Raw genomic sequence first — 14,455 nt, 5'->3', positions numbered from 1 at the left:
GTGGATGAGGATGGGGACGTGCCCAGCCTGATTCCTCCTGAAGTCCATAAACAGCTCCTTTGTTTTGCTGATGTTGAGAGAGAGGTTGTTTACCTGGCACCACACCATCAGAGTGCTAACCTCCTCCCTGTAGACCACCTCGTTGTTGTTAGTAATCAGGCCTACTACTGTCGTTAGCAAACTTAATGATGGAGTTGGAACTGTGTGAGACCACGCAGTCGTGGGTATACAGGAGTACAGGAGGGGACGCACGCTTGTGGGGCCCTGTGTTGAGGATCAGTGTGGAGGAGGTAATGTTGCATACCACCGGGGGGCGGCCCGTCACAAAGTCCAGGACCCAGTTGCATAGGGAAGAGTTCAGTCCCAGGGCCGTGAGCTTTGTGGTGAGCTTAGAGGGCACTATGGTATTGAAGGCCGAGCTGTAGTCGATGAACAGCATCCTTACATATGCATTCCTCTTGTCCAGGGGGGTGAGGGCAGTGTGCAGTGCAATGGGACAGTAGGCAAATTGGAGAGGTCGAGTGTGTCAGTGAGGAAGGAGTTGATATGGTCTTTGACTAGCCTCTCGAAGCACTTCATGATGACGGAAGGGAATGCTAATGGTTGGTTGTCATTCAGTTCAGTTACTTTCCCTTTCTTGGTCACAGGGATGTAAGTGAACATCTTGAAGCAGGTGCGGATAACGGCCTTAGCTAGCGAGTGATTAAAAAAGTCAGAAAACACAACAGCTAGCTGGTTTGCACACGTGGCTAGGGTGCTGTCTGGGCCGACAGCCTTGCAAGGGTTAACACATTTGAATGACTTACATATGTCTTCCATGGAAACCGTAAGCACGTAGTCCTCGTTGTCCTCAGGGACTCTCCTCGGAAGCTCAGAATGTTCTTGCTCGAAGCGTGAGAAAAAGGTATGTAGCTTGTCCGGTAGGGCGGTGTTGGTGTCTGTGACGTGCCTGGCTTTCTTTTTGTAATCAGTGATTGTTAGGAGCCCCTGCCACATACGCCTCGCATCCAACCAGCTGAATTGCTCCTCCACTTTGACCCTATACTTGTTTCTCGCCATCTTGATAGATCTGCGTAGGTCGTATTTGTACTATTTAACCATACAATCGCCCACGTTCACCTTGCCGTGTTCATAAGCAGCATCTCTCTCCTTCAGTTTCCCGACAAGGCTGCCATCAATCCACAGTTCTTGATTCAAATACATTTTGAAAGACAGCATCGGTATCACATCATCTATGCATTTTTGATGAATCCAGTGACGGAGTTGGCATATTCATTGATGTTATCCCCAGAGGCAACCCGGAACATATTCCAGTCCACGTAATCAAAGCAGTCTTGGAGCATGGATTCTGATTGGTCAGACCAGCATTGTACAGACCTGAACACCAGAAATTCCCTCTTGAGTCTTTGTTTGTAGGCAGGGAGAAGCAAAATGGAGTCATGGTCAGATTTGCTGAAAGGAGGATGGGAGATTATACCCATGTCAAAAAGGCATGTAGCAGTGGACCAGCATAGAATCTCTGTGAGGTGGACAGTAACAGCACGGTTCTTAAATTACTTTTGTTAAAGTCCCCCACAATAATGAACGCTGCCTCCGTGTACACGGTCTCCAGTTTTTTCAGGGTCCAATGAAGATCTTTGAGAACATTTTTGTTGTAGGCTTGTGGCGGAATGTACACAGCCATGGCGATAATACTGAGAGCTCTCTTGGAAGGTAAAAAGGGCGACATTTGATGACCAAGTATTCCATGTCGGGAGAGCAAAAGCTCTCAAGTTCCTGCACGTTTCCCCCGTCGCACCACTTGTTATTGGTCATAAAGCAGAGCCCTCCGCCTTTGTTCTTGCCAGAGAGCCCTTTTCCTATCCGCTCGATGAACTGTAAAACCAGCTGGTTGTATATAATTCATTTGGATGTTGGAGGAAAGACAGCTCTTTGAAAAACAGAGTATGTTAAAGAATCTGATGTCCCTCTAGAAGGAGATCCTCGCTCTGAGTTTGGCAAGTTTATTTCCCAATGATTAAACATTGGCGAGTAGTATGCTCAGTAATGAAGGACGGGTTGCCCAGTGTCTCAATCTCACTAAGCCGCCCCCCTCCCCCCGTCTCCCTCTCCGACAGCGTCTTCGTTTCCTACTCTCCGGTAGGACTCCCAGGCAACCCGGGGCCTCACAGGAGAACCATTGTTCCACTGTCTCCGGGAATTTGGGAAGGTCGGGGTAGATGGTGAGTACCGAGCTGTGTGCTAGTCGTTTGAACAGACAGCTTGGTACTTTCAACATGTCAATACCTCTCTCAAAGACAAGTAGTGATGCAGTCAATCTCTCCTCTTCTTTGAGCCAGGAGAGATTGGCGTGCATGTCATTGATGTTAGCTCTCTGTGTACATTTAAGGGCTAGCTGTGCAGCTCTGTTATGGGCCAAATGTAATGTGCCTATGTTCCTCTTTGTGTCACTTGACCATATGACTGGGCAGTAGTCCAGGTGCGACAAAACTAGGGCCTGTAAGAATTGTTTTGTTGATAGCAATATCAAGAAAGCAGGGCAACACTTTATTACAGACAGACCTCTACCCATCTTAGCTACCATTGCATCAATATGTTTTGACCATGACAGTTTACAATCCAGGGTTATTCCAAGAAGTTTGTAGCCTTATCACATGTAAAATATATAAAATAATCAATTGAAATGAAATAATTTTTCAAATAGAATGATAAAGCTGTCAAACATTATCCTAAATATAAACCATCAACTTAGTGAATAACATTGGTGTTTAATATGAGGGTTTCAGCAAACAATCTCCTTTATTTAATATTTTTTACACTCTTTCATTTATTTTACTATGTCAGTATGTCTTTTTTGTAAATGTTTCGGCTCCAAACTGGTGGCAGGTCTGAAAAAAGTAAATAGTTGGAAGAGATGCAGTCAATTGAAAATAATGCCATTGATGATTACATGCTTTTTAAATTAATTACACGACTTTATCTTGAACCATATGGTCTATCCACTAAAAAGGTATGGACAATATGGACACAGATATAACAAATAGTAATATTATATGTGAATATTTTTTTTTAAAGTTATTCAAGCATAAATTACAAAATCTACCATAGATTACCTGTTAATTACCAAAATTAGAGAACAGAGCCCTACAGTAGGTTCAGCACATATGAATTACAACATGTTCATGAAGTCTTACCTCCACAGAGAACTCTCAGTGAAAGCACCCAAGTTAAAGTCATACTGCTTCGTCAAGGTCAGGATCACCTAAAAATAACAACAAAAGCACTTTAATTATATGCAATTGCAGGCACATCTACTGTACGTCTGCAATCAAGTTCACTTACAACATGTATTACCTGTGTCTAACAGCATGGAATATCCACTATGATTGCTACATTAGCATAAAATATCATCTTCGTAAGACAGCACAATGACAAATGATCCACAAGTTGTCTAGATCTGCCAGTCTGTTGGATGCAATGATCTGAACAGCCATGCAAGCTGTCAAGTCGTGTGACAGTCCCTCAGCGGATTCAGAAAATTGTTCAGTGAACAACAAAATGAAGTACAGCCAGTCCTCCCACCTTTCTTTCTCTCATTCGCTCAATCTCTAACTCCCCTCTCTTTCTCCTTCTCTCTCTATCCTTCAAATATATAAAATCAGATAACTTTTCATAGTGCAGACTTCAACTTAAAAATGTGAACAGTCAGTATTCAACCAATAATGTGTTGATTTAGGTTTTCTAGTTCTACAAGCATTCAATTGCTGTAGTACTAGTTATGGTTGCACTGTACAAGTACATTATTTTGCTCTTATGTTGTTTTGTCTTCACAGTGGATGGGCACACAAAGTGTTTGTGGGAAGGGAAATATTGGCCATAAATGTCTACACATTCACAGAGGGCAGTGTGAAATGGTGTTCAAATGCATTATTGTCACTCCAATGGCATTATAAAGTTATTTTGGGAATGCTTAAGGTGCATGACAGATGATAGAGGGGTCAGACAGGAGAGAGGAGAAGGACTATACAACGGCAATTACTAAAATCATACAAACGCGTGTTTTCTACTAGAAATGAGGTGTTTGAATTAAAATTATATGGTTTTTAGTACTTCACAGTATCTGAAATTATGTTTTCTTGAAAGAAGAAATCATTCTGGCCATTTTACAAAAATACATTTAAATAGATCATAGTAGTAGTCATGCCAAAATGACTGAAAAATTACAGAAAATGATGCCTTCATTGTCTCTTGCCTATGACTTTCAGGCCCCTCCCAATTGAATTGTAGTTTCACAGTTGAGCAATTTACTAAAAACAAATTCCATGAACATTTGGTTTAATGCTGAATAAAACTCTTAATTTACCAGAGATTGAGTTTCCATTTTTTATTGAAGGAGAAATGTACAGATTATTTAATGACTTTCTGAGCATTTAAGTAGCTAGCTCTTAGCTAGCTATACTGCATGTGAGGGAAAGGGATCCACACAGAGGAGTTGCATGTGATGTGACTTCACCAAAGCACATCATTGGCTCCTCTAAGGACCCCCCTTCTGTAAAAAGTCATGGTGTTTTGTATTTTTCCATTTAGAAAAGCATGGATGTCTCAACATTTTCTGATAAAGGTATATTATATTTAATAAATATATATGTATGTTTAATAGAGGTATATTATATAACTCAAAATAAATATTTATATTGTAGTACCAGTCAGAAGTTTGGACACACATTCCAGGGTTTTCCTTTATTTGTACTATTTTCTACATTGAAATAACACACATGGAATGATGTACTGCAGTTAATCCACTGTTCATAGGCCGTCATTGAAAATAAGATTTTGTTCCCACCTGGACAAAAGGAACATCTATGTGAGAATGCTATTCATTGACTACAGCTCAGCGTTCAACACCATAGTGCCCTCAAAGCTCATCATTAAGCTAAGGACCCTGGGACTAAACACCTCCCTCTGCAACTGGATCCTGGACTTCCTGACGGGCCGCCCCCAGGTGGTGAGGGTAGGTAGCAACACATCTGCCACACTGATCCTCAACACTGGAGCTCCCCAGGGGTGCGTGCTCAGTCCCCTCCTGTACTCCCTGTTCACCCACGACTGCATGGCCAGGCACGACTCCAACACTATCATTAAGTTTGCAGATGACACAACAGTGGTAGGCCTGATCACCGACAACGATGAGACAGCCTATAGGGAGGAAGTCAGAGACCTGGACTGGTGGTGCCAGAATAACAACCTATCCCTCAACGTAACCAAGACTAAGGAGAATATATTGGACTACATGAAAAGGAGCACCGAGCACGCCCCCATTCTCATCGACGGGGCTGTAGTGGAGCAGGTTGAGAGCTTCAAGTTCCTTGGTGTCCACATCAACAACAAACTAGAATGGTCCAAACACACCAAGACAGTTGTGAAGAGGGCACGACAAAGCCTATTCCCCCTCAGGATCTAAAAATATTTGGCATGGGTCCTGAGCTCCTCAAAAGGTTCTACAGCTGCAACATCGAGAGCATCCTGACCGGTTGCATCACTGCCTGGTACGGCAATTGCTCGGCCTCCGACCGCAAGGCACTTCAGAGGGTAGTGCGTACGGCCCAGTACATCACTGGGGCAAAGCTGCCTGACATCTAGGACCTCTACACCAGGCGGTGTCAGAGTAAGGCCCTAAAAATTGACAAAGACCCCAGCCACCCCAGTCATAGACTGTTCTCTCTACTACCGCATGGCAAGCGGTACCAGAGTGCCAAGTCTAGGACAAAAAGGCTTCTCAACAGTTTTTACCCCAAAGCCATAAGACTCCTGAACAGGTAACCAAAGGGTTACGCGGACTATTTGCATTGTATGCCCCCCCCCAACCCCTCTTTTACGCTGCTGCTACTCTCTATTTATCATATATGCATAGTCCCTTTAACTATACATTCATGTACATACTACCTCAATTGGCCCGACCAACCAGTGCTCCCGCACATTGGCTAACCGGGCTATATGCATTGTGTCCCACCACCCGCAAACCCCTCTTTTTACGCTACTGCTACTCTCTGTTCATCATATATGCATAGTCACTTTAACCATACCTACATGTACATACTACCTCAATACGCCTGACTAACCGGTGTCTGTATACAGCCTTGCTACTGTTATTTTCAAATGTCTTTTTACAGTTGTTTTATTTCTTTACTTACCTACACACACACATACCTTTTTTCCCGCACTATTGGTTAGAGCCTGTAAGTAAGCATTTCACTGTAAGGTCTACACCTGTTGTATTCGGCGCACGTGACAAATAAACTTTGATTTGATTTGATTTGATTTAGACCGGTGGAAATCTGTCCTTTGGTCTGATGAGTCCAAATTTGAGATTTTGGGTTCCAACCGCTGTGTCTTCGTGAGACGCAGAGTAGGTGAATGGATGATCTCTGCATGTGTGGTTCCCACCGCGAAGCATGGAAAAGGAGGTGTGATGGTGTGGACGTGCTTTGCTGGTGAGTCTGTGATTTATTTAGAATTCAAGGCACACTTAACCAGCATGGCTACCACAGCATTCTGCAGCGACACGTCATCCCATCTGGTTTGTGCTTAGTGGTACTATCATTTGTTTTTCAACAGGATAATGACCCAACACACCTCCAGGCTGTGTAAGGACTATTTGACCAAGAAGGAGAGTGATAGAGTGCTGCATCAGATGACCTGGCCTCCACAATCACCTAACCTCAACCCAATTGAGATGGTTTGGGATGAGATGCACTGCAGAGGGAAGGAAAAGCAGACTGTTGGAAAAGAATTCCAGGTGAAGCTGGTTGAGAGAAAGCCAAGAGTGTGCAAAGCTGTCATCAAGGCAAATGGTGGCTATGACGCCGTTGACCTTAACAAGGGCCCCAGGATCAGTGGAAGAAAAATAGCCCAATAACATCAAAGCTCCACCGGCACACCAGTATTTTCTGCATATGCATTGTTCTTTCTAAGGCCAAACCCACCATTTGTGTGCAGGGTCAAATAGGCCAACGGCCAATGGTGTAAAGTACTTAAGTAAATGTTGTGGGTGTTTCAGGGGAAGGGGGTATATCTGACCTCCATCATCTAGAACGTGACTATGGTTAATCAAATCTCCCCATTTCTGCCCATTTTTTTGCTCGGTTTTGCAGGCCTTCTCATACAGCTGCAACTATATATGCATTCGTAAATCGAGACCTTTCTTGAGTTGGCCTCTGGGATGGTGCAACTGTTAAGAATCTGAGTCTATGGTTGTTGTGGGGGAAAGGGGTTGAGTGTGTATGTGGGTGTGTGTGTATCCCAACTGTTGCGAGGGAGTAAAAGATGTTAGGGACAATATACGATGATTCACAATAATTGTTTGCTAATATAATAATTCCTTGCCATAATGTAATTTTGGTAATGGCGAGACTGGTGAGAGGTAAAATCTTTTGCATAAATTGCCCACATTACTACAAATATGAATAGCTAATTATGGAAAATAAGATAAACAGGATTTTAAAAATATACACATATATATATACAGTACACACATATATTTTTTAATGGCTATATGTAATACAAATCAAGGTGAGGGCGATGGAAATGCATTTGGCGGTTGATCTGCTTCTGTTCTGTGGGTGACACTGTGTGCTCTTTCCAAAGGATGTGTCCCGGTCTATCCGGGGCTATGGGATCCGGGGTGGTCTGCCGGGCTGACAACCCAACTCGGGATGAGGGGGGCTTTTAGCGGGTGGAATAGTGGGGACCAATTGGACGTTTACTTAGTAGCAATGCAAATATCATGGTACAGCTATAGACACTCAATCATCATGTTACTTTTTAATGGTACGTTTACAAACATATATTTTGATAAACATAATTGAATCTTGTGTCTCATTATTGTAAGTGGTGAAATAAGTATAGCCAGTTATAATTGTAATGGCTTAGCAGATAATAAGAAAAGACAATCAGTATTTACCTGGCTAAAAGAGAAGGAATATAATATTTATTGTTTACAGGAAACTCATTCAACAATTTAAGATGAAGTTTTGTGGAAAAAGGACTTGGGGGGGGGTGATGATATTAATTAACATTAATTTTGATCCAAATTTTTAAATTGTCCAAACAGATCATCAAAGTAGATGGATTATTTTAAATATGTTATTGGACAATAAACAGATATGGCTTATTAACCTATACGGTCCAAATAATGATGATCCAAGCTTCTTTGAAAAATATATATAAGAATTTATCAACTCTACACTATGGTGGGGGATGTTAATACCTCTATGGACCGTAAAGGAAATCACACTACAAACTATCACCCTCAGGCACTTAAGGAAATCAGGAATGTCATGGATATATTGGAATTAGTGGATATGTAGGCTTAAATATCCTGACCTAGTGAGATATACATGGCGGAGGCTTAATCAAGCTAGTCGTCTTGATTACCTTCTTATGTCATTCTCTCTGGCACCAAAAGTTAAAGTGTTGATAGGGGACAGAATGCGGTCGGATCATTACATAATTGGCATATACAGTGGGGAGAACAAGTATTTGATACACTGCCGATTTTGAAGGTTTTCCTAATTACAAAGCATGTAGAGGTCTGTAATTTTTATCATATGTACACTTCAACTGTGAGAGACGGAATCTAAAACAAAAATCCAAAAAATCACATTGTATGATTTTTAAGTAATTAATTTGCATTTTATTGCATGACATAAGTATTTGATCACCTACCAACCAGTAAGAATTCCGGCTCTCACAGACCTGTTAGTTTGTCTTTAAGAAGCCCTCCTGTTCTCCACTCATTACCTGTATTAACTGCACCTGTTTGAACTTGTTACCTGTATAAAAGACACCTGTACACACACTCAATCAAACAGACTCCAATCTCTCCACAATGGCCAAGACCAGAGAGCTGTGTAAGGACATCAGGGATAAAATTGTAGACCTGCACAAGGCTGGGATGGGCTACAGGACAATAGGCAAGCAGCTTGGTGAGAAGGCAACAACTGTTGGCGCAATTATTAGAAAATGGAAGAAGTTGAAGATGACGGTCAACCACCCTCGGTCTGGGGCTCCATGCAAGATCTCACCTCGTGGGGCATCAATGATCATGAGAAAGGTGAGGGATCAGCCCATAACTACACGGCAGGACCTGGTCAATGACCTGAAGAGAGCTGGGACCACAGTCTCAAAGAAAACCATTAGTAACACACTACGCCGTCATGGATTAAAATCCTGCAGCGCACGCAAGGTCCCCCTGCTTAAGCCAGTGCATGTCCAGGCCTGTCTGAAGTTTGCCAATGACCATCTGGATGATCCAGAGGAGGAATGGGAGAAGGTCATGTGGTCTGATGAGACAAAAATAGAGCTTTTTGGTCTAACTCCACTCGCCGTGTTTGGAGGAAGAAGAAGTATGAGTACAACCCCAAGAACACCATCCCAACCGTGAAGCATGGAGGTGGAAACATCATTCTTTGGGGATGCTTTTCTGCAAAGGGGACAGGACGACTGCACCGTATTGAGGGGAGGATGGATGGGGCCATGTATCGCGAGATCTTGGCCAACAACCTCCTTCCCTCAGTAAGAGCATTGAAGATGGGTCGTGGCTGGGTCTTCCAGCATGACAACGACACGAAGCACACAGCCATGGCAACTAAGGAGTGGCTCCGTAAGAAGCATCTCAAGGTCCTGGAGTGGCCTAGCCAGTCTCCAGACCTGAACCCAATAGAAAATCTTTGGAGGGAGCTGAAAGTCCGTATTGCCCAGCGACAGCCCCGAAACCTGAAGGATCTGGAGAAGATCTGTAGGGAGGAGTGGGCCAAAATCCCTGCTGCAGTGTGTGCAAACCTAGTCAAGAACTACAGGAAACGTATGATCTCTGTAATTGCAAACAAAGGTTTCTGTACCAAATATTAAGTTCTGCTTTTCTGATGTATCAAATACTTATGTCATGCAATAAAATGCAAATTAATTACTTATAAATCATACAATGTGATTTTCTGGATTTTTGTTTTAGATTCCGTCTCTCATAGTTGAAGTGTACCTATGATAATAATTACAGACCTCTACATGCTTTGTAAGTAGGAAAACCTGCAAAATCGGCAGTGTATCAAATACTTGTTCTCCCCACTGTATATTACTCTTACAGAATTTCCACGTGGGTGAGGATATTGGAAATGTAATCAAAGCCTACTGGATGATAACTTGTTTATAACTAGGACAGAATAATTTGTAACTTACTCTTTCTGACATAATATAGGTACAGCAGATCCCCTTATTGTATGGTACACTTTTAAATGTGCCTTTAGAGGCCATGCAATTCAGTACTCATCTATAAAACAAAAGCAATTTAGATAAAAATAGTCCATATTAACAAAGGAAATTGAAGGACTAACAGTCCAGTTAGAATAAGAATAAGTCAGAGGAAAAACAAAAATAAATGGAGGAACTTATTCAAGATCCAGTGTAATATTATAAAAATAAAGCAAACTGGATGGAATATGGGGAAAAATGCACCAAATTCTTTTTCAATCTTCAACATAGAAATGCTACCAAAATGTATTGAAACTTGTTACGAACAGTGCAAACTGTCTCGAACCTGAATAGAAAGAGTGGGAGGGATAAATACACTGGGGAAAACAAGCAACACCTGGAGGGGGTGGAGACAATTACGAGGACAGGTGAAAACAGATCAGGGTGTGACAGAGCCAGTTTGCGCTGTTCTGTGAAGGGAGTAGTACAACAAGATCTTCAGTTTCTTGTCAATTTCTCGCACGGAATAGCCTTCATTTCTCAAGAACAAGAATAGACTGACGAGTTTCAGAAGAAAGGTCTTTGTTTCTGGCCATTTTGAGCCTATAATCGAACCCATAAATGCTGATGCTCATGATACTCAACTAGACTAAAGAAGGCAAATTGTATTGCTTCTTTAACCAGAACAACAGTTTTCAGCTGTGCTAACATAATTGCAAAAGGGTTTTCTGATCATTAGACTTTTAAAATTATAAAAGTGGATTAACTAACACAACGTGCCATTGGAACACAGGAGTGATGGTTGCTGATAGTGGGCCTCTGCACGCCTATGTAGATATTCCATAAGAAATAGTCATTTACAACATTCACTGTATTTCTGATCAATTTGATGTTATTTTAATGGACCAAAATGTGCTTTTCTTTCAAAAACAAGGACATTTCGAAGTGACCCCAAACTTTTGAACGGTAGTGTATATGGGGGTGTCACACCCTGGCCTTAGTTATCTTTGTTTTCATTATTATTTTAGTTAGGTCAGGGTGTGAAATGGGGAATGTATGTGTTTTGGTTTGTCTAGGGGTTTGTACGTTTAATGGGTCAGTGTCTTGTCTAGGTGTTTGTATGTCTATGGCTGCCTAGATTGGTTCTCAATTAGAGGCAGCTGTGGTTTATTGTCTCTGATTGAGAGACATATTTAAGGCAGCCATAGGCATTTGGGTTTTGTGGGTAATTGTCTATGTTGTACGTTTGTAGCTTGTGTGTGCACTTACGTTTATAGCTTCACGATCGTTTGTTGTTTTGTTTAGGTTTATTATAGTGTTCGTTTCGTGTTTTTCTTTATTCTCAAATAAAAGAGAATGTATTTTCCACACGCTGCGCCTTGGTCCACTTCTTCCGCTCAAGACGATCGTGACAGGGGGATACAACCTTCCCAGCTCTGCAGATTTTGCTGCGAGGAGGCAGAGCCATTAGATCATTTATTTTGGTACTGTCCATATGTAGCTCGTTTTTGGTCACAGGTCCAGGAATGGCTGAAGAATTGCAACATTTACCTTGAACTAACATTGCAGATAGCAATACTGGGTGATTTGAAAAGTCATAGTCAATCAATAATATAATAATTATTTTAGCAAAAAATGTTTATCTTTAATTTACAATAGAGCTATGAGAATAGAAAGGTTCAGTACTTTTGTGAAGCATCACAGCACAGTTGAAAAATATATGGCAAATAGAAATCCAAAATGGATGGTGTTAAGAGGTTGAATGGAGCTGAAGGGTGGGACTAATAACAACAACATAACCAATGCAAAATGTATAAAGGTTCAGACATTTTGTGAAATAGCACAGCAGCAAATAGAAATCAAACTGGATGGACATCAGAAATAGAGGAAGGACTAAAAACAAACAAAATATAACTATTGCAAAATAGACTGTGTCTGTAAAATGTGTATAAACTGAAGGTAGAAGCCTAAGTGTTATTGTTTATTAGTTTACTCCAATTGGGGGAGGGGTGGTAGGGTTTGCAGGGAAAGTGAAGGTGTATTCTAAAAAATCTGTGGGTATGTACGTATCTATGTATATGGATATATATATTTACCCCCCCAAAAAATGGGGGATTGGAAATGATGCAGACAATTACATTGATGGAAGAAACAATCTATCCGCAATATTAAAACTGATCCACCCCATTAAAAAAATTATAATAATAATAATTAAGTACTTATTTAAGTACTACTAAGTAGTTTTTGGGGGTATCTGTACTTTACTATTTATATTTTTTATTACTTTTGTTTTTACTTCACTACATTCCTGAAGAAAATAGTTTACTTTTTACCCCGTACATTTTCCCTGACACCCAAAAGTTACACATTACATTTTGAATGCTTAGCAGGACAGTAAAATGGTTAAATTCACTCACTTATCAAGAGAACATCCTTGGTCAGCCCTACTGCCTCTGATCTGGCGGACCCACAAACACAAATGCTTTGTTTGTAAGTTATGTCTGAGTGTTGGAGTGTGCCTCTGGTGATCCCTATATTGAAAACACAAACAAATGGTGTCGTCTGGTTTTCTTAATATAAGGAACACTTTTACTTTTGATACTTAAGTATATTTTAGCAATTATTTTTTATTTGACCTTAATTTAACCAGGCAAGTCAGTTCAGAACAAATTCTTATTTACAACGATTTACATGTACTTTTGATACTTAAGTATACTTAAAACCAAATATGTTTAGACTTTTACTCAAGTAGTATTTTACTGGGTGACTTTCACTTAAACTTGAGTCATTTTCTAATAAGGTATCTTTACTTTTACTCAAGTATGACAATTAGTTACTTTTTCCACCACTGCCAACGGCATCATGAAATTTCCCAAGTACCAAGACATTTGAGTCAAAAACCGGGAGTCTGAAACTTGGCCGGAAGTGGATCTTACAGAGAGAGAGGGATCAAACCAGGGTCTGTAATGACGCCTTGAGCACTGAGATGCAGTATCTTAGACCGCTGCGCCACTCGGGAGCCCTAAATAGATGAGTGAGTGAGTGAGTGAGTGAGTGAGTGAGTGAGTGAGTGAGACAGAGAGCGAGAGAAGTGGGGGATAGAGAGTGAAGTGGGATAGAGAGAGGAAGAGAGGAAGAGAGGGTAAAAGGGGGGATAGAGAAAGAGAGAGTGAAGGGGGAGATCGAGAGAGAGGGAGAGAGATAGAGAGAGTAGAAGATAAATATCAAGAGAGGAGCAACAATGTGCCGTAGCATCATGAATAAAAAATGGGGACTGAAAGAGAGGTCGAAAGCTCAATTACAGTGAGTTTAAACACATTAACCTTATGGGACCCATAGAACGAGTCATTAAACCAAAGAAGCCACACAAGAGTTAAAGAACAATGCCATGCCTCCAGCCCGACTCCAAAATGCTAAAAACCCAATTGACCCACAATTTACCCATCAAACGACGGCTCTGCTAGGCATGGACTATCTCCATTCCAGGTTAATTAACCAATCAAGGAGAAAGATAACCATTTGCATAACTAAATGCGCCATGTCTGCAAGGACCAACACCAGAGTCAGAATCAATTTGGAATATAGATTTAGTTAAATGGCTCTGATGTTCGAACTAATTGCCTCTTTGAAAAACACGAGGAGGAAAAAATGTCCACCAAACAGTGTAGCCTACACTCTTTGAAAAAAAGGTTCCAAAAGGGCTCTTCGGCTGTCCCTATAGGATAACCCTTTTTGGTTCTAGAATGGATAGTACATGAACCCAAAAGGGTTCTACCTGGAACCAAAAGTGTTCTACCTAGAACCAAAAAGGCTTATTCAAAGGGTTCTCCTATGGGGACAACCGAACAACCCTCATCCCAAAAATGCTAGGAGTGTAGTATTCGTTTCTTCATGTTTTGCTGGTTATGATGGGTCAGTGGCAAGGGAGCCTGATACTTCGCATGGTAAATTACATCTGTCTGTAATAAGATTTCAACTGCCAACTAAACCTCTTTCTGGAGGGAATATAATGACGCCATATCATTTCACACCAAAAGGCATTGGTTGTCCTTCATTTTAACAGCTTAAGTGACGCCAGAGGCATGTGTGGTGACAATTACATTGTGACATCATTGTCATAAGTTTCATGATTTCACCCACCATTAGCCTAATGAAGAACAAATCATACAATTCCATGTGAGATGATCTGTTGATTTGGGGGTAATTGACC

At 41.3% G+C, this 14,455-nt stretch overlaps 1 protein-coding gene across 3 annotated transcripts in view; it reads right to left on the bottom strand.

Annotated features, from left to right (window-relative positions):
- Window positions 1–14,455, bottom strand: part of LOC139562084 (VPS10 domain-containing receptor SorCS3-like) — a 55,060-nt gene that overhangs the window by 27,886 nt on the left and 12,719 nt on the right. For all 3 annotated transcript variants that reach the window (XM_071379408.1, XM_071379407.1, XM_071379406.1), the window contains exon 2: window positions 3,195–3,262. In XM_071379408.1, coding sequence (XP_071235509.1) covers window positions 3,195–3,262 — 68 coding nt within the window. The remainder of the gene's footprint in view (window positions 1–3,194; window positions 3,263–14,455) is intronic.

Source organism: Salvelinus alpinus, chromosome 32, assembly GCF_045679555.1.
Source record: "Salvelinus alpinus chromosome 32, SLU_Salpinus.1, whole genome shotgun sequence".
Classification (NCBI taxonomy): domain Eukaryota; kingdom Metazoa; phylum Chordata; class Actinopteri; order Salmoniformes; family Salmonidae; genus Salvelinus; species Salvelinus alpinus.
Note: the sequence above shows the minus strand (reverse complement) of the source record. Positions and strands in the feature narration are given on the sequence as shown.